We start from the raw sequence: 18,654 nt of genomic DNA on the forward strand, positions 1-18,654 counted from the left end.
TTGCTGGCGTGCCCGTCTATGTCCAAAACACATCTCTGGTGCATTAGCTGAGGAGAGCTGGCAGCTGCTCCTCAACTCTGCTGGAAATTGTGCTTCCCATGTGAGAAATGACACTTCTCCACATGTCCTCTGGGGGCACTTACTGGAAGGTGAAAGAAGTCCAAAAAACTTTTTTTCTCCTCTTCTGGCAACTCATCCTATGGGTATGGATGAAAAGGAGCCCCCAGTTCACCAACCTAATGTGTTCATGATATACCTGGGGTAGAACAGCAGTTTTAAAATATCTATGAAGGGAATGCTTTCAAGTATCAAGTAGTTCTCCCCCCACCCCGACAGGGAACTGTCACACTCCCAATTCATCATTCATGGTGGCAGGTGAGAGAATCCCACCAGTTCCAAAATGTCAACAATAATTTGCCTACTGATCATGTGATCGGCTATTTATTTTGAAACAAAAACTCCTCTTGTAGCACTTACCTAATATTTTATACCACTTGAAGTCATAAATGATACTTTCTGTAGCCCAGAATAGGAGCTAATAACTTTTCTCATCAAAGAGGCTGATAAAGGAGGTGCCGTTGTCATCATGAACAGGTCTGACTACCAAAAGGAGGCAGCCAGACAACTCTCCAATACCAAATTCTACAGGCCACTTCCCTCAGATCCCACTGAGGAATACACTAAGAAACTACAGCATCTACTCAGGACACTCCCTACACTAACACCAGAAGAAATCAACATACCCCTAGAGCCCCGACCAGGGTTATTCTATCTACTACCCAAGATCCACAAACCCGGAAATCCTGGACGCCCCATCATCTCGGGCATTGGCACTCTCACTGAAGGACTGTCTGGATATATGGTCTCTCTACTCAGACCCTATGCCACCAGCACTCCCAGCTATCTCCGTGACACCACTGATTTCCTGAGGAAACTACAATGCATTGGTGACCTCCCAGAAAACACCATCCTAGCCACCATGGATGTAGAGGCTCTCTACACAAACATCCCACACACAGATGGAATACAAGCTGTCAGGAACACTATCCCTGATGATGCCACAGCACAACTGGCTGCTGAGCTCTGTGCCTTTATACTTACACACAACTATTTCAAATTTGATGACAATATATATCTCCAGATCAGTGGCACTGCTATGGGCACCCGCATGGCCCCACAATATGCCAATATCTTTATGGCCGACCTGGAACAACGCTTCCTCAGCTCTCGTCCACTCATGCCCCTTCTCTACCTACGCTACATTGATGACATCGTCATCATCTGGACCCATGGGAAGGAGACTCTGGAAAAATTCCACCACGATTTCAACAGCTTCCACCCCACCATCAACCTCAGCCTGGACCAATCTACATGGGAGGTCCACTTTCTTGACACCACGGTGCAAATAAGTGATGGTCACATTAACACCACCCTATATCGAAAACCTACCGACCGCTATGCCTACCTTAATGCCTCCAGCTTCCATCCCGGGCACATCACACGATCCATTGTCTACAGCCAAGCACTGAGGTAAACCGCATCTGCTCTAACCCCTCAGACAGAGACCAACACCTACAAAATCTCCACCAAGCATTCTCAAAACTACAATACCCGCACAAGGAAATAAGGAAATAGATCAACAGAGCCAGACGTGTACCCAGAAGCCTCCTACTGCAAGACAAACCCAAGAAAGAAACCAACAGGACTCCACTGGCCATCACATACAGCCGCCAGCTAAAACCCCTCCAACGCATCATCAAGGATCTACAACCCATCCTGGACAATGATCCCACACTTTCACAGGCCTTGGGTGGCAGGCCAGTCCTTGCCCACAGACAACCTGCCAACCTGAAACATTCTCACCAGTAACTGCACACCGCACCATAATAACTCTAGCTCAGGAACCAATCCATGCAACAAACCTCGATGCCAACTCTGCCCACATATCTACACCAGCGACACCATCACAGGACCTAACCAGATCAGCCACACCGTCACTGGTTCATTCACTTGCACATCCACCAATGTAATATACACCATCATATGCCAGCAATGCCCCTCTGCTATGTACATCGGCCAAACTGGACAGTCTCTACGGAAAAGGATAAATGGACACAAATCAGACATTAGGAATGGCAATATACAAAAACCTGTAGGAGAGCACTTCAACCTCCCTGGCCACACTATAGCAGACCTTAAGGTGGCCATCCTGCAGCAAAAAAACGTCAGGACCAGACTTCAAAGAGAAACTGCTGAGCTTCAGTTCATCTGCAAATTTGACACCATCAGCTCAGGATTGAACAAAGACTGTGAAGGGCTTGCCAATTACAGAACCAGTTTCTCCTCTCTTGGTTTTCACACCTCAACTGCCAGAACAGGGCCTCATCCTCCCTGATTGAACTGACCTCGTTATCTCTAGCTTACTTGCTAGCATATATATACCTGCCCCTGGAAATTTCCATTACCTGCATCTGAGGAAGTGGGTATTCACCCACGAAAGCTCATGCTCCAAAACGTCTGTTAGTCTATAAGGTGCCACAGGATTCTTTGCTGCTTTTCTACTGTGGTTACACAAACATGAAATTTCAAACATTAATAATTTTAAATCTTTTCCTTCACTTAAATTTGGCCTGATTTTCTTTCCTCTGCTGTGTGGACCACAGCAATGTGAGGTGTTATGTGAATTTTATATTGGCTGTTTTGAGTTATTTGGGCACCACAACTGTTTTTTTTCAGTGAAATGTGTGGTATTCCTCATGCTCTCATAGTAACTCTAATACTTAAATTCATTTTACTACAGTGTTGCAAACAAATTAATTTTTGGGCTCAGACCACGCATGGGAAGGTTTGCTCGTAGACCTGAAGGAGAAAAAAGAGTTAGAATGGAATTGTCCTCTCAACCTTAAGGTGAACTGCAAAGCAAAATGAAGACTTAGTTAAGCACAGATTTCTGTACTCAGTAACCTCACAGTATCCAGGTTGTGGGGAGAATTTTGTACAGAGATTTTTAATTAATAATTTTCTAATTATTTTCCATTCTGGAAACTTCTTAATTCATTGTGATTCATTGAGGATGTCACATAACCCTTCTGAAATATTGCAGTACCATGGGTTGTAATGAGACTTCTCTTACTTCTGATGTCTCCATCTTGAGTGTCTTCAGTGAATCATGAAGTACCAGATATCAGGGTAGGTATGAGATTTTAAAAGAATAATGATAAATTCAGTGATAAATTCCACACTTCCTTTCAGGTATCTGTTCTTAACTAAAGTCTCAATTTTGCTTTGGGACTTAACTCAAATGGTAACTCTTTGGAATACCATAATAGACATTTATATAGCATCTTTCTTCTCCAAAAATCTGAAAGAACTACCTATATAGTTTTGTGTCTATACAGGAGTCATTCACTCATCACAGAAGTTGTTTTACTTTGTATGACAACACAGAATGAGTGATGTATTTTTTTTTATTGCTACTTTGTCAGCAAAAACTTCAAATTCAATGATGCAACAAACTCGTTGAATCTCCTTTATGCAATGCGTGTTCATACACCAGAAACTTGACTAATTTTAGTATCCTCGCTCCAAATCATAGTTAGTTTATTTCCTATTCTGAAAATAATCTTCCTTGTTCAGAATAGGTGAGCCTTACATAAGATTTTTGTCAAATGGCTTTGTTTTTCATGTTTAGGTCATACAAGAAACCAAATTTAAGCAAATCTACACAGCAGAAGAAAGGTATTCAGTGAGAGTGTCTGCTTATACAAACCAAACTATTTCTAGTAACACATCCCTGAGACCAGCGCAGTTTCTCACTGTCACAGTAGATGCAGATGAAAGAAGGCAGTTGGAAAACCAACTAAAGGTAGGCTGCTTTATTTTAGTGTTTCGAAAAAAATTCCGAAGTACTTAGATTGAAATACTCCCAATTTTTTGTTCAGTAAAACTGTATTATTTGGCCTGGATCTGGTATGATTGTAATGAGAATATTAAAGATTTTTTGTGTCACTATTTACTATAGGATATTAATAGACTTTTCCAGTTACGGGATTCTCAATTGCATACATTATATGAGAGGCAGAAGGGTCTGGAACGCAAAGATAATGAGCTGAGGCAGCAAAAGAAGGAACGTTTGGAGAGAAAAAACAAAAGGAAACAACTGGAATCGAAAATTAGTATGAAACATGATAGGTATGACTTCTGATGAGCCTGTTTGATTGCAAATATTTTCTCTTGCTGAGACAGCATTAAGATACAGAAATAAGTCTGAAGTATTAACATCAGTTATGATTTTGTATGTTGTGACTAGGGCCATTTCAATAACAAAATGGAAATAACAAGCAATCCCTAAAATGTATCTTGGCTACCTCTAGCCCGTTGATTCTGATAAGATATAATTTATTCTTAAGAACTAGTTGGCAGCTAGGCTTCAGAAATGGGGTGGTATAGCTGATGCAGAGACTTAATTCTCCCACCTTTCACTTTTGAAATATAGGTAGGTTCATCTGTGATTGAGGTCACCAGTGAGGATATATTAGTTCTCTTAAGTCTGGTCTACGCTCAGTTTTGTATACTGGTGAAACAGTTTCTGATACAAATGAGGAGGGGGAGGAGGAGGAGGATTAAAATAAAATAATTATACTGGATGTTGTTATACCAGTCTAAAGGTACCTTTATACCCCTAATAGTTGTATTTATTTTCCCTTAGAGGAATAAGCATACTGATATAAGCACCTTTATACTGGTATACACGCATCTGCACTATGTGATTGTACACTTCAACTACCAATATAGTTAAAGCAGTACAACCTTTGTGTATAGACAAACCCTTAATCTAGTTTCCCATGGGTGTTTTGGTCTGTTACAAGGTTATCACAATTTTACATGATCAACAGAGATGTTATCTGGTCTTTTTTTCATAAACACTTGAAAAACCAAACTGAAGCCTCAACCCTAAACGGGTTCATCTTCAAATATTATCTTAGTACTCTCATGAAACACCATTATATTTTTTTTTGCTGATGAGATGGGAAATAAAGTACATTATAGCGAGTGCTACAAAGATAAATGCGCTGACCTAAATGTGATCATGTAGCCTCCTGGCATCTTAATGTTACAATGTTGCTTCATTTTCCTAGGATATCATTAGAGGATAAAGTATAGACAGTAGTTTCTAAATTCAGATTTAGTTCTGCTTTGTTGTTGCCAGAATGGGTTATAGCAAGTTAAACCTTCCTCCCAAAAACTAATCCTGTTGCTTAATCTCCATTAGTCAAGTGAAGACAAAATCCTGAAGTTTCTCTTTAATTCAGATCTCCTAATCAGTTGTATGTTGCACTGCTTCAGTACCAGAAAACTCAGTCACTTTTTATCTTAAGGTTTATCATATAGTGGAGAAAATATTTTTTGTCAGTAAAAAGAGGAGGCAAATAATTTTTGAAGCTTTGTGCTAATGTGTAACCACTCTTAAAATATTTGACCAAAATTTTGAAACTGGACTCCTAAATAAGTGGCCAAATTTTCTGAAGTCAGTGAGAGTGCAGATACTCAGCATCTCTGAAAATCAAGCCGCTGTTATTTAAGTGCCTAACTTTGAGAAACCAGGCTTTAAAACATAGGCCAAAATTTCCAAACTCTCTTCTGCACTGAGTGCAATAAGAGAAGATAAGTAGCTGCTTTTCATAAATTAATACATATAACAGAAATTAAAGAAAACAGCCTTAACTCTGCCTTGTAATGATGCGATAAGGGGGAAAATATCAGTTTAATCTTTTTGGGAACACACTCTAAAATGCCTTAATTGTAATTTTATCCTCACTGAATGACTACATTACAGGGTACAGTTAGGATTGCTTGAGTGTCTTAATTGTGCATTACTTGCCTTAACACGTTCAGATTTCTTATAGGTGTAATCTTAATTCTGAATTTCTTGGGTTGAAAATGCTTGGTTTGGGGATAATGACAAGGATGTTGTAAGAGTCTTTACTCTAAAATTAGGCCTACACTTAAAACTTAAGTCAACCTAGCTTCATCACTCAGGTCTGAAAGTTTTTGCATCCTGTGCAACATAATTAAGTTGACCTAACCCCTCTGTAGACACAGCTAAGCTGACAGAAGAATTCTTGCATCAGTCTAGCAACTGCCTCTCAGAGAGGTAGATTACCTACATCAACAGAGAAACCCCTTCTGTTAGTGTAGGAAGTGTCTACGCTACCGTGCCATAGCAGCACATCTGCAGCACCATAGCTGTGTGACTGTAGAGTCTGTAGTGCAGGCATAGTCTTAGTGATACATACTCTCAGTCTTAACAATCAAAAGACAGTGTCTGATAGCTGTACCGTTATCATGTAGAAGAATCTAAGTTCTGGAAGAGGATAAATTCAGTTTTGGGTTTGAGATGGTGTTCTAATCCATAGAGCAACATTATCACCTTTTTTGGAAAGCTGACCTGCATTTAGTCTGCTTACAGACAATAGAAAAAGGAAATGGAGGAGGAATGTAAGATTTGTTTTAGAACCATAGTTAAGAATGAGATCTCTTTTACAGATAACATTTTCTGCTGAATTTTTACAGAATCATTTAGGATGGGAGGGGCAGGAAGTCAAGAGGCAGAAAAATCATTTCCCCTTTTTCTTTATTTAGTAAGGGCAGTTGCACCTCTTCTAATTCTCAATGTGTTCATTTATGATGGATCCTTTGGGATTAAGAACCTGGGTATCTCAGCGTGATTTAATCAGTATTAATAATAAATTGGTTTCTTTCATAGTTTGAAACAGATGGAGCAAGATGCCATCAATCTAGAAGAGGAGTCTCAACAAACAAATGCTAGGATCAAAGAAATTAATGTCCAAAAAGCAAAACTTGTTACAGAATTAATGCAACTCATAAAGGTATGGCTCCTTCTTAGTTTTATACACTTTTTCGTTGTTGTGAAGGGCCTAGTGTAGTTAAAAATAAAAAAGGGGTGAGGGGAGAGAAGTGGAGCTGCCTTAATAGTGGGAGATGTTTTGAAATGTAGGTTTTTATTGTTAAAAGAGCTACGTTTACTTCTGCTACATGAATATGTGCTTCGTTTGAACGTAGCCCATATAAACTCACTCCACTTTCTGTTGTTGGTGTGCACAATTTACTACATGGATACTTAAATATTATAGTATCAGAGGGGTAGCCGTGTTAGTCTGGATCTGTAAAAGCAGCAAAGAGTCTTGTGGCACCTTATAGACTAACAGACATTCTGGAGCATGAGCTTTCGTGGGAGAATACCCACTTCATCAGATGCATGTAGTGGAAATTTCCAGGGGCAGGTGTGTATATATATGCAAGCAAGGAGCAGGCTAGAGATAATGAGGTTAGTTCAGTCAGGGAGGATGAGGCCCTCTTCTAGCAGTTGAGGTGTGAAAACCAAGGGAGGCGAAACTGGTTTTGTAGTTGGCAAGCCATTCACAGTCTTTGTTTAATCCTGAGCTGATGGTGTCAAATTTGCAGATGAACTGAAGCTCAGCAGTTTCTCTTTGAAGTCTGGTCCTGAAGTTTTTTTGCTGCAGAATGGCTACATAGCAGAGGGGCATTGTACGTCGGCCAAACTGGACAGTCTCTACAGAAAAGGATAAGTGGACACAAATCATATGTTATGAATGGCAATATACAAAAACCTGTAGGAGAACACTTCAACCTCCCTGGCCACACAATAGCAGATCTTAAGGTAGCCATACTGCAGCAAAAAAAACTTCAGAACCAGACTTCAAAGAGAAACTGCTGAGCTTCAGTTCATCTGCAAATTTGACACCATCAGCTCAGGATTAAACAAAGACTGTGAATGGCTTGCCAACTACAAAACCAGTTTCTCCTCCCTTGGTTTTCACACCTCAACTGCTAGAAGAGGGACTCGTCTTCCCTGATTGAACTAACCTCGTTATCTTTATCCTCCTCCTTGCTTGCACACACACGCACACACACGCACACACACACACACCCCTCTGCCCCTGGAAATTTCCACTACATGCATCCGATGAAGTGCGTATTCACCCACGAAATCTCATGCTCCAAAACGTCTGTTAGTTTATAAGGTGCCACAGGACTCTTTGATGCTTTTAAATATTATAAACTGACTTGGATAAAAGCTGCCACCTTCCTAGCTAAAGAGGCTTACAGCCCATGAAATTGCCTAGCAAACATATGTGCAGTATATAACCTTTTCACCAAATTTCTTCTATCCCCATATACATTTTTCAATTAATTTTATGTTCCTAAGACCGCTTTCTTATTGTTACTTCTGTATGAACATATTTTCTTGGTCCTACAAGAAATACCCCAGTTTATGATAATTCAGAAAGAAAAATCTTTTCTGTAATTTTTTCTAGTTTGTTTGTTTTTGTCTATTTGACAGCATTTGTGCATGTTTCATTTGTGTTTCCTCTGCATAGTTAGTCTGTCTACTCCAGGTGGGTTTTTCACACAGCATCTGAGACATATCCCACCCTTTTTTTTTTTTACAAATTGCAAAATGCAATTGTAAAATCACAAAAATCAACGGAGGGTCAGGTGCAGTAGCTGAAATTACTTTGAACTGGGGTTTTTAAAGAACTGACTATTTCTCAATTTGTCTGTGGCCCTTCAGTAATTTTAAACTTCTTGGAATAGCAAATAAGTCATACATATTATAAATATTGTGTACACCTTTGTTGTATAAATGGTAATAGCCACTTCTTTGGGAAAGGTAGAAAACCATAAAATGAAATCCTTAAGTTTTAATAATCAGAGTAGATATTCTTCCCACTCCTCATAGACTTTAAGGTCAGAAGGGACCATCATGATCATCTAGTCTGACCTCCTGCACAATGCAGGCCACAGAATCTCACCCACCCACTCCTGTAACAAACCCTGAACCTATGTCTGAGTTACTGAAGTCCTCAAATCGTGGTTTGAAGACCTCAAGGTGCAGAGAATCCTCCAGCAAGTGACTCGTGCCCATGCTGCAGAGGAAGGCAAAAAACCTCCAGGGCCTCTGCCAATCTGCCCTGGAGGAAAATTCCTTCCCGACCTCAAATATGGCGATCAGTTAAACTCTGAGCTTGCGGGCAAGACTCACCAGCCAGCACCCACGAAAGAATTCTCTGTAGTAACTCAGATCCCATCCCATCTAACATCCTATCACAAGCCATTCAGCATATTTACCGCTAGTAGTCAAAGACGAATTAATTGCCAAAATTAGGCTCTCTCATCATACTATCCCCTCCATAAACTTATCAAGCTTAGTCTTGAAGCCAGGTATGTCTTTTGCCCCCACTACTCCCCTTGGAAGGCTGTTTCAGAACGTCACTCCTCTAATGGTTAGAAACCTTCGTCTAATTTCAAGTCTGAACTTCCTAGTGTCCTTAGTGATCTTCAGTTCACAAGACTTTTGGGGGTGCTGCTTGTGCTAAATGGTCTCCCATGTTCTGTGAAAGTCTTCAATTGTTTCCTACCACCTTTGGGGGTGAGTGTTTTTGTGGATACAGACTAACATGGCTAACCCTCTAATCCTTTTTTTTTTTGGGGGGGTGTTGCCTGTGAAATAATGCTGGTTCTGCTGCACTGAGTAGCCAGCATTAAAAGAAGTTTCTGCTTATCATGTCAAACAGATGAGTTGTTTTGGAGTGTATTGATAGGCCCTGAATGGCAGTGGTTGGAGTCTTTCACAGATCATGTGGGATCATCTGGCTGAAGCAGCTTTGAAAACCACAGAGAATTGCAGAAGATAACCAATTTTAAGGCACGGTGGGCCCCCAGGGTTTGTAAATTACTTTTAAAAATAATTTTTATAGGTGATATGCTGTTAATAAGCAACTAATTTTTCAGAAGGAATATTATTTTTATGAACAAACAATTTTCTAAATTAAATTTTAAAATATCAGTTTATAAGAACAACAGCACACTCTAGGATGACTGTGTTTATCAGTCAACATGTAGTTCTTCTTCGAGTGCTTGCTCATATCCATTCCAGTTAGGTGTGCACGCGCTGCGTTCATGTTTGTCAGAAGATTTTTACCCTAGCAACACTCAGTAGGTCAGCTTGGCGCCCCCTGGAGTGGCGCCGCTATGGCGCTGGATATATACCCCTGCTGACCCAGCCACCATTCAGTTCCTTCTTACCGCCCGTGTCGGTCGTTGGAACAGTGGAGCGCTGCTTAGCTAACCTCCACTTCCCTAGCTACTTGTAGTTCTCGTGTATATAGTTATAATCCTTTTATATATATATTTATATAGTTATACGTTTTTTCTTTACTAGCATAGTTAGTTTAGTAATAGTTAGCGGGGTTCGGGATCTAGCCCCTTCCCCGCACCCGGTGCCGGAGCCCAGGCCCAGCTCACCGGGTTTTAAACCGTGCTCGGCCTGCCACAAGCCGATGCTGACAGGAGATCTGCACGACTCCTGTTTGAAGTGCTTCGGGGAATCGCACTTGACAGCTAAGTGCCCCATTTGCAAGGCTTTTAAGCCGAGAACAAAAAGGAGCGGGACTTTCACTTACCCCTCCGCCTTTGGCGCCGAGCGATGATCAATCGGCGGGCAGAAGCGCCTCCTCAGCACCGGACCCCGCCGGTACTGCCAAGGCCTTTCGGCACCGGCCATCACCGGCACCAAAGTCAACTCGGCACTGCTCCCTCTCTCCGAGGTTGAGAGAGCCTACGCCAACTCCTGCCAGTGCCTGACAGCTCCCCAGCACGCGCCGTGGTTGAGCTCCCTGCTCCTGCTGCTTCCGTGCCACCTGCACCACAGCCAGAGAGCTCGTCTAAGTCGGGTCGGATCGCCCGGCACCGACACCTGCCGAGGCACGACATCGGCACCGTCGAACCCGGTCCCACGAGGGCCGTCGAATCCGGTGCCTGACAGCTCCCCGGTACGCGCTGTGGTTGAGTCTACTGTTCCCTCCACGCCGGAGACATTCCCAACGGCGAGGGATCTCATTGCCATGACAGAGACAATGCTGTCTGACCCCGGCACCACCGGTGCAGGTAATACAGTCTCTTGGCAAGCCTCCCTTGATATGACCATCCTCTGTCGGCACAGCAGAGCGGCACCGTTCATGATCACGGTCCCACAGACGCTCCAGGTCCCGTCGGCACTCCTGCTCCCGACACCATGTGCAGTACCGGTGCTGTTCTCCTCCTCGGTACCAGTCGCACTCGCCGCACCGGTTGGTATCCCGTTTGCCGACTCGCTACTCTCGGCACTGTTCCAGTTCCCAGCACCGCTACAGGCACTGTGACTCCTGTAGCTGCTCCCGACGTCGAGCCTCGAGATCTCGGTCTACTTCCTGGCACCGCTCTGGTTGCAGGTCTGGATCTCGTTCCAGGTACCGGTACGCCTCCCGGTACCAGTCCCCAGTGCCGAGTTGGGCAAGGTCCCATAGAGTCAGAGACTCTGCCCATGGTTTTTCAGCACCTCCATGGCCATCCAGACGCGCATCAGTGTCATCCCACGCGGACAGCTCTTATGCTCAGGACCGCGATTCTGATGTGCCCACCAACAACCTGAGAGCCCATCAGGACCTCCTAAGGAGGGTAGCGCTCCATATGGACCTCCAGGTAGAGGAGGTCCCGGAGGTAGAGGACCCGGTAGTGGGCATTCTATCGGCGGTTGCCCCACTAGAGGGGCCCTACCCATTTATTCGGACCATCCAGGCGAATGCCGATACTACGTGGCAGTCCCCAGCTTCTATCCTGCCTGCAGCCAGGGGAGTCAAGCATAAATATATGGTGCCCTCTAAGGGGTACGACTACTTGTATGTCCGTTCTCCTCCCTGCTCACTAGTCGTTCAGTCCGTTAAGGAGAGGGAATGGCATGGCCAGCAGGCGCCAGCCCCGAAATCGAAGGAGGCTAGGCGCATGAACCTACTCGGCCACAAGGTGTACTCTGCAGGGGCCTTACAGCAGGTGGCAAATCAACAAGCCTTGCTTAGCCGCTATAATTATAACACCTGGGTGGCGGTGGTTAAGTTTACGGAGTTTCTCCCTCAAGGCTCCCGCCAAGAGTTCGCTGCCCTCTTGGAGGCATGGAAAAAGGTGGCCAGAGCTTCTCTCCAGGCCTCATTGGATGCAGCAGACTCAGCAGCCAGGACTCTGGCCTCAGGTGTTGCCATGAGGCGCATCTCATGGCTTCAGATTTCAAACCTCCGGCCGGAGCTGCAGTATACCATTCAGGACTTAACATTTGATGGTACAGGCCTCTTCGCGGCAAAGACAGCCCCAGGCTGCAAAGCCTGAAGGACAACAGGGTCCTAATGCGCTCTCTCAGCGTGCATACGCCAGTGACCAAATGCAGGCCTTTCCATCTCCAGCCACACCGCCGTATTCTGTGCTTAGCCAGAGACAGGACTTTGGCAGACAGCACGGCCGAGATGGTCGCAGATGACTGTCAGGACCCCTAGAGGGCCAAGATCAAGGTCCCTCACAATCACCACTGGGACCAAAGACGAACTTTCGACGGTGCGCCCGAGGGCGGCGTACCAGTTACAGGCCGGGATCCCACTCCTCCTTTCTCCTGGCGTGGTCCCAGTTAACTTCAGATCACTGGGTCCTATGCAAGGTGGAGTATGGGTACCACTACCAATTTGTTCCAACTCTATCACCCTTCCGGGACCCCTCTCACGAGCAATTCCTCTTACACGAGGTGCAGACGCCGATGGACAAAAGGGGCAAGGTTTTTTACTCCCGTTATTCCCTAATCCCCAACTCAAACAGAGGTCTCAGACCTATCCTAGACCTGCGAGGACTCAACCAGTTGATGATAAGGTTGAAGTTCCGCATGGTATCCCTGGGAACCGGTATCCCTGGGAACCATTATCCCATCCTTGGATCCTGGAGACTGTTATGCCGCCCTCAATATGAAGGATGTGTACTTTCACATCGCCATTTTCCCTCCGCACAGGAGATACCTCCGCTTTCTAGCCAGCCGTCAGTACTTCCAGTTTACAGTTCTGCTGTTTGGCCTTTCTGCAGCCCCACAGGTATTGACTAAGTGTATGGCCGTAGTCGCCGCCTACCTTTGCCGACATCGGATATGCGTTTTCCGTATCTGGACGATTGGCTTATCCGAGGAGACTCCGAGACACAAATCACTCAGCGTGTGGGCATCGTCAAGGACCTATTCACATGTCTAGGCCTGATGATTACTATAGAACAATCCACTTGGTTCCCACGCAGAGGTTAGACTTCCTAGGAGCTATCCTGGGCTCCGACCTAGCCGGAGCCTGCTTACCACAGCCGCAGTTTCAGGTGATGGCAACAATCATCCGAGGTCTGCAGACTTTCCCAACGACCTCGGCTCGCACTTGTCTCGGTCTCCTGGGTCCCATGGCTGCCTGCAAGTTTGTAACCAAACACGCCAAGCTCCGCCTCCGTCCTCTCCAAGTTTGGCTCAGCTTGGCATACCGCCCAGACACGGACCCAATGGTCATGATAGTCACCATTCCCTCGAGCACCCTAGGCTCTCTAGAATGGTGGCTAACTCCCTCCCTGGTGTGGGCAGGGATGCCGTTCCATCTGCCGCAGCCCTCACTGTCCCTGATGACGGACACGTCATCTCTCGGCTCAGGTACTCACCTCAGTCAACTTCGAGCTTAAGGCTCTTGGGTCTTCTCAGGAGCTGGCATTCCACATCAATGTCCAAAAATGAGAGCAGTCCGGCTGGCGTGCCAGGGGTTCCAGCAGGAGCTGTGAGGCCGTGGTGTCTCAGTGTTTACAGCCAACGCAACGGCCATGTGCTACATAAACAACCAGGGAGGGACATGGTCCTCCTCCTTTTGCCAGGAGGCCATCCGTCTCTGGGACTTCTGCATAGCCCACTCGATAAATCTGGTAGCGTCCTTTCTCCCAGGCATTCGGAACGCCTTGGCACTTCGACTCAGCAGGTCTTTCCTGTCTCAACGAGTGGTCGCTCTGCCCCGATGTGATGCATTCTGTTTTCCAGAAGTGGAGACTTTTCCCCACATAGACCTGTTCGCTTACAGTGAGAGCAGGAAATGCCAGATGTTCTGCTCCTTCCAAGGTCTCTCCCCGGGATCGATCGTGGACGCTTTCCTGATGCCGTGGAAGGGCCAACTCCTTTATGCCTTCCCACCGTTCATTGGGTCCTGCTCAAACTCCGCAGGGGCAGAGTGCGCATCATCATCATCACTCCAGCGTGGTCCAGGCAGCACTGATATACCACGTTGCTCGACCTGTCAATAGCCAACCCAATTACCCTGCCACTCCACCCAGACCTCATACTCAGGACCACGGCAGGCTTCGCCACCCAGACCTGCAGTCTCTTCACCTCATGGTGTGGCTGCTGCGTGACTAAACCGAGGTAGCAGGAAGCCTTCCACCTGGTCAACGTACCTGGCCGAGTGGAAGCGTTTCTCCTACAGGTGCGAAACGCTTGATCTTACTCCTACTGAGATCTCGATCCCCTTTATTTGGCCTACCTCTGGCCTACAACGGGGCCTAGCGGTGTCATCGCTGAGGGTACACTTGGCAGCCATCTCTACCTTCCACCCAGGCTAAAGTGGTCGTTCCGTGTTTTCACACTCTATGGGTTCAAGGTTCCTCAAAGGCTTGGAGCGCTTACACTCTCAAGTACGCCACCCAGCCCCAACCTGGGACCTAACCTGGTTTTAACCAGAATTATGTCTCCCCCATTCTAGCTGTTAGCGACCTGCTCGCTGCTATACCTATCTTGGAAGACAGCTTTCCTCGTAGCCATTATATCGGCCAGACGAGTCTCCGAGCTCCGGGCTCCTACAGTGTTTCCGCCGTACACTGTGTTTCACAAAGACAAGGTGCAGTTACAACCACACCCGGCTTTCCTCCCTAAGGTGGTTTCGGCCTTTCATGTTACCCACACTCAACGCAATGGGAGCAACAATTGCACTCCCTGCACATCTGTAGAGCGCTTGCATTTATATTGCACGAACAGAATCATTTTGTAAAACGCCCCAACTCTCTGTCGCAGTAGCAGACCGAAGGAAAGGCCTACCTGTTTCCTCTCAGAGGATCTCATCTTGGGTGATGGCATGCATCCGCACTTGTTATGATTTGGCTCATATTTCCCCAAGCCACATCACCGTGCATTCTACCAGGGCTCAGGCTTCATCTGCCGCCTTGCTGGCTTGTGTACCTACCCACGAGATCTGTCGCGCAGCTCCATGGTCCTCGGTCCATATCTTTGCTTCGCATTGTGCTCTGGCTAAACAATCAAGAGATGCTGCAGCCTCTGGCTCAGCAGTTTTACATTCTGCCACATTTCACTCCGACCCCACCGCCTACGTATGGCTTGAGAATCACCTAACTGGAATGGATATCAGCAATCACTCGAAGAAGAAAAGACTGTTACTCAGCTTTGTAACTGTTGTTCTTCGAGATGTGTTGCTCATATCCATTCCAAACCCATCCTCCTTCCCTCTGTCAGAGTAGCCGACAAGAAGGAACTGAAGGGTGGCTGGGTTGGCAGGGGTATATATCCAGCGCCATAGTGGCGCCACTCCAGGGGGTGCCCAGCCGACCCACCGAGTGTTGCTAGGGTAAAAATCTTCCAACGAACGTGCACGCGGCGCGCGCACACCTATCTGGAATGGATATGAGCAACACATCTCGAAGAACAACAGTTACAAAGGTGAGTAACCGTCTTTTAGTTTTCCTCTTCTCATAAACAGCACAACTAAAGTGGCATGTACAGTTATAGACCTGTGAACACCCTGTGTGGAGGAGTATTTTTTATTTTTCTCTTCCCGCTACCCCATAGCAAACTGGCTCTCTAATATACTTTCTATTCCTCAGCAATACATATTGGAAGGTATTTGATTGCCCAGCTGCATGGAAGAATGATAGTTGTTAATTATGTGTCACAGGAATGTATATCAATTATACAACAGTCTAGGCTACACAACCATCTCAGTACAGTGTTTCATACTGAAGAGTAAAATGCTCAGCCAAATTAACAGGCTGCTGCTATGTATGGTCTCTTTAAAGGAGCAATGAGAAGGACTAGATATTGCAGAAAGAAGCTTTTTGGGGAGCACTTGGTACTGGAAGGGTTGTTGAAGTCCTCCTGCAAAGAGTAACTGGATGGTGAAAGCCTGCATGCTTGTATGTTGGCTGTTGGTGTCAGGGCTGTGAGCCACAGCAGCATAGTATTCTAGGCAACCAGAATTGCAAAGCAGGTGGTGAGTGTGAACTCCTTGTTGGCCTGGAAGCGTGACACAACAAGTAATTGTTTTTCCCTCTTTTTGTTACAGAACTCTAGCTCTTGTTTTTCCTTAAATAGCTGTAACCTTTAAAAATTGCACACTTTTTTCAAATAATATAATCTTAGGGTTTTTTAAAAGTTACTTCATAATTTTTGTAACTTTGAAGGAGAGGATTTTCCTAGATCTTAACATAACCTTCGCAGCTGTAAGTAATGTTAAAAAAAAACAAATATATATGTTTAGTTGCACATCGTGCACACCAGCAGAGCTCTGCTTTTGCTACAAAATAGAAGTTTAGCTTCCGTGTGTGGGAGAGACAAGAAATACTTAAACAAACAACCACCTTTCTGCTTCAAGAAACAAACTGAAAACAAAATTGAGTTGGAGAGCTGAATCTGGAGTCCAAAACTTTGTATAAAAATTGATATATTGTAAGCTGGTTTGCAAAGCCTGATGCTGCTGACAATGTATCAGTTTCGAGTGTTTCACGACAAAGGCTATTTATGGTTTTTTGTGTTTTGCTCTGCAGAATTGCATAACACTGAACATCCTCAAAGTGGATTTGGTTCTTCAGAGCACTACAGTGAATTCTAAGAAGAATAGACTAGAATCTGATTATAAAGCAGCAACTGTACAACTAAGAGCTTTAGAGGTAAGCTTTGCTTTTTATTTCTTGGTGTATTGGTAAATCAACTTTGAAAACACACTTTTTGCCCGGAGGCCTCTGCACTCAGGAATGGGCTGCTTCTGTTCTCTTTCTTAGTAATAGGTATCTCTACTCTTGTTGCTAAGGTTTTGTGCTTTCTGAAGCTTTCATCAATTCTCCAGTCCCTTTCCCTTCCAGGTAAAAAGGAGCTTTGCATCCCCATGCTAACCAAGATGGCTGCCTCTTCTGTGAAGATGTGCCCTAAACATTTTAAACAGTGTGGAACTGGCATAATATCCTGCATAGTGGGCCCCTTTGGCCCAGTCTGTCATTTAGAAATGTCATCTTCCTCTAGTGAGTAGCTCCAGTTGGGACCAACCTCCCAGAACTAGCACTTACTTGGTAGTGGACTGACCCAAATGGGATCTGATGAAGATCTGGAGGAAAGCACATTCAAGTAGGGTAGGGTTGAGACCCTCGTTCTCCATAGCTCTTTTCCTTATCCTTTTTATTAAACTCCTACCTTTGGGGAGGCCTAGCGGAATGAGTGGGTGCAAGTTTCTTCCCCATTGCCATTTCTCCTACACTCTGACTTTTAAATGTTGGAAAGTAATGCACTAAACGTTTCACATAAACTAATTATATGGAGGAATTTAGCATATATGGTAGACATGAGAACTTTCATAATTTCTGACCTGATCCTGCAAGTATGAAGTGAGAATTTGTGTGTGCAAGAGGGGTCCCATATTTTCAGTTCACCTGTGACCTGAATCAATATCACTTGTTGGACAACTGCATGCAGCAGAAAAGTTGAAATAATAAAATAAAGTTTTCAAGAAACTGCAGGCAAAGGTACACAGACTGGTGCACAAAGTAGTAATTAGTATGAGGTATTATGGAAATTATGTAGTGAAACTAAATTAAAACCTACACATTATGATTAAACATCAAATTAATGGCCAGATAACCAACAGACAACCACAGAGCACGTTACTGTTGCTGCCATTCGTGAAGATTAGAGCAGGGGACAATAAAAAAAAAAATCCAAAACAGTGGTGCCTGCAGCCATATGCACATTACACATGGTGCGTACGATTGGTGGGGTAGAGCTGCTCCAGTGCCAGGCATCCCAACCTGAGTGACACTGGAATACTGCACAGTGACTCACAATGCCACTCGCTGAGATTTGACCCGGTCATGATGGAAGGGTGGATGGGCCAAACCTGAGTGGCGCCGTGCTGAGTTAAAGTGAGAGTGGTTCAGTTATGCATACCATGTGAAAAATTTCTGGTGGCGCTTCTGTGAGAAATCCGGGGAACTCTTGCTAATATTTCTTTTATTAAAAGTTGTTAGTCTTTAAAATATTGTTATAAGACTTGAATGGCCCATAAAACCCAATTCATTCCCTCTTCCAGAGGAAAGAGGGCTGCATATGTTCATGTGTGAGTTGTCAGCACTGGGATTCCCTGGGAATAGCAGCACATTGGGTATATTTTAGACACTTGGATTGAAATGCATTTTCCTTCCCAACGTGTATGCTTCAGAATGTGTCACGTTATAGCGACAGATTTCTGGGTTTTTTTATTTGTCATGGCAGCTCAAGTCAGAACCTTAGTGTTATTTTAACAATTTTTTGTATTTAAATTGTCTAATGAGCATGAGAAGCAAGTGTGTGTTTATGACCAATATTGAACCGTAGGGAGGATTGTTAGCCCCATCTGCTCATTGGATAATTGGCACAGTCGTCTTTGTGTTTATGATGATTGAAAGAGATTTATTAATTGTCTTGCTTTGATAGCTTGT

General features: G+C 44.7%; 1 protein-coding gene across 2 annotated transcripts in view; it reads left to right on the forward strand.

The window, feature by feature from the left end:
- SMC5 (structural maintenance of chromosomes 5) overlaps positions 1–18,654 on the forward strand; it is a 99,499-nt gene that overhangs the window by 62,540 nt on the left and 18,305 nt on the right. For both annotated transcript variants that reach the window (XM_050944148.1, XM_050944149.1), the window contains exons 14-17: positions 3,692–3,865; positions 4,022–4,191; positions 6,767–6,890; positions 16,735–16,857. In XM_050944148.1, the coding sequence (XP_050800105.1) occupies positions 3,692–3,865; positions 4,022–4,191; positions 6,767–6,890; positions 16,735–16,857 (591 nt within the window). The remainder of the gene's footprint in view (positions 1–3,691; positions 3,866–4,021; positions 4,192–6,766; positions 6,891–16,734; positions 16,858–18,654) is intronic.

Source organism: Gopherus flavomarginatus, chromosome 3 (genome assembly GCF_025201925.1).
Source record: "Gopherus flavomarginatus isolate rGopFla2 chromosome 3, rGopFla2.mat.asm, whole genome shotgun sequence".
In the NCBI taxonomy this organism is placed as follows: Eukaryota; Metazoa; Chordata; order Testudines; family Testudinidae; genus Gopherus; species Gopherus flavomarginatus.